General features: G+C 38.5%; 1 protein-coding gene and 1 long non-coding RNA gene across 2 annotated transcripts in view; one reads left to right on the top strand and one right to left on the bottom strand.

Moving 5' to 3' along the window:
• The first annotated feature begins 1,402 nt into the window (after positions 1–1,402).
• LOC308686403 (caspase b-like) overlaps positions 1,403–6,000 on the top strand; it is a 28,848-nt gene continuing 24,250 nt past the window's right edge. Inside the window, exons 1-4 of the mRNA XM_081394827.1 lie at positions 1,403–1,659; positions 1,843–1,988; positions 2,288–2,461; positions 2,576–2,828. Coding sequence (XP_081250953.1) covers positions 1,413–1,659; positions 1,843–1,988; positions 2,288–2,461; positions 2,576–2,828 — 820 coding nt within the window. The 5' untranslated portion in view covers positions 1,403–1,412. The remainder of the gene's footprint in view (positions 1,660–1,842; positions 1,989–2,287; positions 2,462–2,575; positions 2,829–6,000) is intronic.
• LOC308686402 lies at positions 4,272–5,975 on the bottom strand. The gene is made up of 2 exons (XR_014029584.1): positions 5,861–5,975; positions 4,272–4,508 (listed from the first exon to the last, which is right to left on the bottom strand). It is a non-coding gene; the product is annotated as an uncharacterized lncRNA (long non-coding RNA).

Genomic DNA, 6,000 nt, shown 5'->3' with positions numbered 1-6,000 from the left:
TCAACGCTCGACCTGTGAGCAGAGAAATTATGAAAACAATTTTGGCTTTTTCTGAAATGAAATGAACTGAACAGCGTTCACCTCCATGTAGAGTTTACATTGAAGAAGGAATCCATTGCACTCATCCTCACCCAAATAAGTAGCAGGTTTGGCCATGGGACTTACTGAGGCAGGTCGGTAGTTCGGAAGAGTATGACGGAATTACGTGAGGGTTTCTTGAAGCGATTGATGTTGTGCTATGGCTGCATTGGCAGTGGCGTGTGCTGTGGTATCCATCAGTGGCTGGGGTGCGGCGGCAGCATGTGAGGCTTCGGTAGATACAGCGGAGATCTCAGAAGCCGAGGGAGCTTGCATGGTGTGTGGTCCGGTCTTCTGTCACACTACTGCAAGGATGAGTACACAGAGAATGACGTTAACAAGATTTATTTAGACATGGTATGCAACTCCTGAATACAGGAAGGCTTTGATATCCACACAGAGGGACACAGGGCGAACACTTGAACTTGATGCAGCCTCGTAGATACTGGAATGGATATTGATGCAGCCTCGTAGATACTGAAATGGATTCTGACTCGGTGATACAGACTCGGAGATAGATGACCACAGGAGATACTGGAATGGATATCTGTGAAATCACTGGAGAACACGAATAGGCGGTCTGGAGAATCCTGGAGAACCGCCGCACACCGATGCTGCTTGGAATACACACACACAGAGAGGTTAGTGTTGAATTTGGATATACTTGCGGAGAGTATACAGGATATCCTGGAACCAGACAGAAGTGTTAGTAACCGGAGAGTCACAGGCGTCAAAAGACGAGACCGGACAGTGAGCTGTGGACTGACTGGGGTTTATATGCAGAGCTGGCGTGGTGAGTGAAGTGATGAGGTGCAGGTGCTGTGAATCAGAACTCCGGTGATTGTGATCGGGACCAGGTGTGCTGAGTTGATGCTGGCTGGGGTGTGTCGTTGAGTGAATCTGTGAGACAGTACACTAACTAAACATTTGTCAGTTCAACATACTATTCCTATTTCACTTTACTTGTTTTTTTTAAGACAATTGGTTTGCATGCTTTTTAAAGTAAGTCTCACTAATTCGATTTTACAGTGTTACAACAACTTTGACGACATAGTGATGATGTGGTAACACACACATTGATTTTAAGCATGAAAAGTGATTTAAAATATAGTACTTGAATATATGCTCTCTCTTTCACTGCACCGGAAAATATTGCAAATAACCTGCAAACACAAAACTTTCCCCTAAAGTTCCCATTTGGGTGTTTTTTGGGAAAATAAATGAGAACAGTCTGGAAACGTTCTTTTTAAGTTTTTTTTTTTTTTGTATCCAATCAAGACTTTTCTTTCTTTGCCTTTTTCTCCTAGTGACACAAAATGGACGTTAAAGAACTGATGATTGATGCACTTGAGAATCTTGTTGATGAAGACTTCAAAAAATTCAACTGGCAGCTGTGGAATGGTGTGGAAACAGGCATCGATCCTATTCCTAAAGCAAAGCTTCAGAAAGCTGATCGGTCAGATGTTGTGGATTGCATGGTAGATAAGTACAGTGATGAGGCTGGGAAGATCACAGTACAAGCATTGCGCAAAATCAACCAAAATCATAGTGCAAAGATCCTTGAGTCGAAACTTCAGGGAGGTAAGTAGGTAAAGTAAAAAAATAAAATAAATATTTATGGCCTGAAATCAAGGACCTTGAAAGTGTCTCTTCTAAGTCTTAATGCTGTAGACTTTCATTCATAAACAGCTGTATCTGCAGACAGGTGTAGAGAATGTTCTTCGGGCTGTTGATATATTGTGATGTGTGTTTTCCTGACTTCAGTTCAGCAGTCTGAGCCGGAGGACAGAAGAAATGCTTCAGTGTCTGTGGAGGATCAGCCCATCCAGTCCGACTGGAAGAGACCACACAGCATTACTCCAAGCAGCCAAGGGTTTAAGAGCACAGTTCTCAGAGAAAACAGAAATAATGTAAGTATCTGTTTCAGTACTTTTGTGAAAACAGTGCATTCAGGGATTGCTAGTCCAGCTTTTGTAGGGCCGCCGTCCTGCAGAGTTTAAGTCCATCCAGCAGCTGAAGCAGCAAGAGTTCAGGAGTTCATCTAAATCACTTTTTATGATTTATTTTATATAATTATGAATTTTATATTGTTGATTCATCTATTCACACAATGCATATTCTGAGTTTGCACACAATGCTCCTTATATAGTTTCAGTTCAGGTGACTCTATTAATGTTATAATTCTGCTAATACTGATGTTTCCTCATAGGTTTATATACCAAAGGACAAGACTCAGAGGAAACGTTTAGCTCTGCTGATCACCAACATACAGTTTGAGCACTTAAGTGACAGGGCTGGAGCAGCGAGAGACGAGGAGAACATGGAGTGGCTGCTGACAGCTTTGGGTTACAGAGTTGAGAAATACAGAGATCTAACTGGGCAAGTGCGTATAGAGCTAGTGGACTTCTGATGTGGATATAGAAATCTGAACAAATATTTTACAATGCATTATATACTCTGCATTTCTGTAAAAAAAATAAAATGTTTTTATTGACAGGAAATATCTGCTAGAGTCAGGAACTTCGCTGCACGTCCTGAACATAAAGACTCGGACAGCACCTTTGTGGTTCTGATGTCTCATGGGGACATAATCCTAAATAAAGATGCCATTTTAGGTGTCAACTATCATGACCAGCAATACCCCAATGATTTCTTCTTTGTTGACGACATCTTCTCCAATCTGAACTCAGAGAAATGTCCTGCTCTGATTGATAAACCAAAGGTTATTCTGATTCAAGCCTGCAGAGGAGGTACGACATTACTGATAAAACTCAACTCCTCTTATCATATTTCTGTTTCTCGATTTACTGTAATATTATCATCCATGTCATTAACCGTTTCTCTGTCCAGAACACCTTGGCGGTGTGAAAATACAGTCAGACTCCACTGTGCACAGAGAGAAAGACTTCGTCTGTTTTAAGTCCTGCCTCCCTGGCAAGTAAAACACTGATTTCTGATGCAAGATTGATTTGTAGATCACACTACACACTGTTCATTTTCTTCATATTCAGAAATAAAGCAACTGTTGTCCTTTTTTAAGAATGTTACTTTAATGTTGATTCACACTTTGAAGAAGGTGAACTGATGAAAGCACATGAAGCAGTCTGTTCATGTTGGCCAGTGTTTCAAAGTTTGGGTTGCTTTGCGAAATACTTTAATCTACCAACGGTTTTTCTCCACAGGTATCGCTGCATACAGGGATTCTGTCGAAGGAAGTTATTTTATCTGTTACATCCTGGATGTGTTCTGTAAACAGGCTCATATTGATGACATTATGGAGTTGTTCAGAAAGGTATAAGTTAAAAAACCCATTTAAATTGGTTTGTTTTATTTCAGCCCAAAAGCAAAATAATCTCTTCCAGTGCTTTGCTCAGGTAATATACATACAGGAGTTTGCTTCTTGTCACATTTAAATTTGATCTTTTTATTATAGGTCACCTTACGCATGGAGAAAGATCCTCAATTCAAGCATGTAGAGTTAAGAAAGGATGAATTTGCAAAACTAATGCCGTGTATTGACAGGACGTCCCTTCCCAAGAAACTCTACCTGTTCCCTGGACTCTGAGGATGTGTAGTGTAACATCAGTTCAAGGCAAGACACCTGAAATCTACAAAAAGAAATGTATAAAGTTTAATAAAAAATCTAAATAGAACAAAATCTCAAGACCAGTGAACGAGTGTCTTGCCTTGAATCAAGTTAAAGAGGTATTTTATGCAAAAATGCATTCCAGATATATACAGGCAGTATATCGCATGCAATTATCACTTACATTAATATTTATTTCTATTTTCATATTACTATATTTACCATTGAACTGCTAAGGAGTTTCCATCCAGAATTGCTCTACTTCTTTCATTAGATAGCTCCTTCTTCTTCTACTTTTGATATAACTTTGATAAAAGTGCAAATTAATCAATAAAGCTTTCCTAATTTGTTCCCATGCCTTTGTCTCTTGCCTCCAGCATCTGTGTTTGTAGAAGATTTCACATATGGGAAGAGTCCGACTCATATTAAATATATCAGACTGAATCTGATATCGCTGAATAAAAGGGAAACTAACAAAACTCTCCTGTTGCTCTAAAGCTTTTGTGTAGCGCTCTCAATATCCTCATTGCTGACCAAATGTGTTTATAAAACAAAAATATAAAAACAAAAAATATTAAAAAGTACTGTAAAATTTCAAAGTACAAACTAAGAATTATAGTTTTAATAATTTCATTATAAGTTAATAGTGTTTAACACAGTGAGCCAAAAATGACTTTACAACAAAACACACCAGTTGAGTTGCTGAATATAATCTATATTGATATTATTTCACGGCTCTATGAAATGCTTGATTCTGATTGGTCATTCGGGATATTCTGAGGTCAGTTATTCCTCAGCAATGAATTGAAAAGTGGTTGAAGACTAGACGACCACGGACCGTTGACTTAACGTCTGATGCGTATGACACGCAAACAAAGTCATCATCTGATTGAATACTACAGGATGTCCGGGAAAAACAAATACCAATGTAAACAACTAATGGGAAAACTGAGCGCTGCTAAAAGCAATAATGAGTCATAAACAGTTCAGTAGCCTATAGTGTTACGGCCCAGTCAGAGAGTCACATGATAGACACATCAAAACGCTACAAAACAATTCGCATACTACGGTCTAAACTCTTTTTGTCAGATAACATAATATTTTTTATCAGCTTAAATGTTGATTATTAGTCACTGATTATCAACCCTTTTACAGAGGTGTCAAGGCGTTGTGTTTTCTTTCTAACTTGTGAGAGGCTGTAGTCACATTTGGTTGTGCGCAGCGCCAAAACTCCTCCGAAGGAAACCTAGATGCGGTAAGCGAGGGAGAAATCGGGGCAAATCGCGTAGAGAGAGAGAGAGAGAGAGAGAGAGAGAGAGAGAGAGAATTGCATTTTTTTCCTTACATTACTTTTACTTTTATACTTTAAGTAGTTTTGAAACAAGTACTTTTATACTTTAACTTGAGTAAAAAGCTTGAGTTGATACTTCAACTTCTACAGAAGTCTTTTTAAACCCTAGTATCTATACTTCTACCGGAGTAATGAATGTGAATACTTTTGACACCTCTGCCCTTTTATCTAACCCTCTACTCAACTGTCGGTCGCGCATATCCGCCATATTTGTAGTTTTCTGAACACTTTTTACTCATGTCTGTAGTTCTGAACTGGATCCTCCTCCAAAGCGCAGGGGGTTGTGGGTAATATTAGCTGTTATAATGAGCACAGATCCACACTTTGAAAATCCACCATAAATAGTCGACCATCCGGGACTTCTGGCACACTCTGTTCAACATACTACGCTTTGGGACTCACTTATTCTAATCTCACACACTGTTCAGGATGGATAGTGTGGACATTGAGACGCAGGGAGGGATTGTTCTGATGTACAACTGTGGAGAAACACAAAGAGCTGTGGGATATTGTGGAAAAGATTAAAGGATCGATTCATTTTCTAAGATCGTTCTGAAATCAGTGATGAACTGCTGTCTTTCAAATAAGAAGTGGTCGACAATTAGACATTTATATTTATTTGACAATATTTATTAAATAAGAAATTATGTGAAAATATGTATAAGCAAAATTTGTTAAAAAAATTGTACAATAAACAATGTAACTTTTGCAATTTAGTTTTTTACAAATCTGCCATTGCACTCTTCAGAAGAATTTGTGGAATTATTAATAATTTATCAGACAGTCACAGATCTGTTAAACAGAGCTCAAATGGGAGCTCTGGCTCTATATTACACTATATTAACATATAATTAGTTCAGGAATCCTTTAGTTTTACTGGTGTGATTTTCAGAAGTCTGTTATAAAAGACCATTACAGTAAATGAAGAGACATTTCCTTTTCATCTGCCTTGTCGGTCACTCTTTCCTAACAAAATCCCCAACAT

Source organism: Scardinius erythrophthalmus (genome assembly GCF_964197995.2).
Source record: "Scardinius erythrophthalmus genome assembly, contig: HAP1_SCAFFOLD_246, whole genome shotgun sequence".
Taxonomy (NCBI): Eukaryota; Metazoa; Chordata; class Actinopteri; order Cypriniformes; family Leuciscidae; genus Scardinius; species Scardinius erythrophthalmus.
This window is presented reverse-complemented; position numbering and strand designations above follow the sequence as displayed.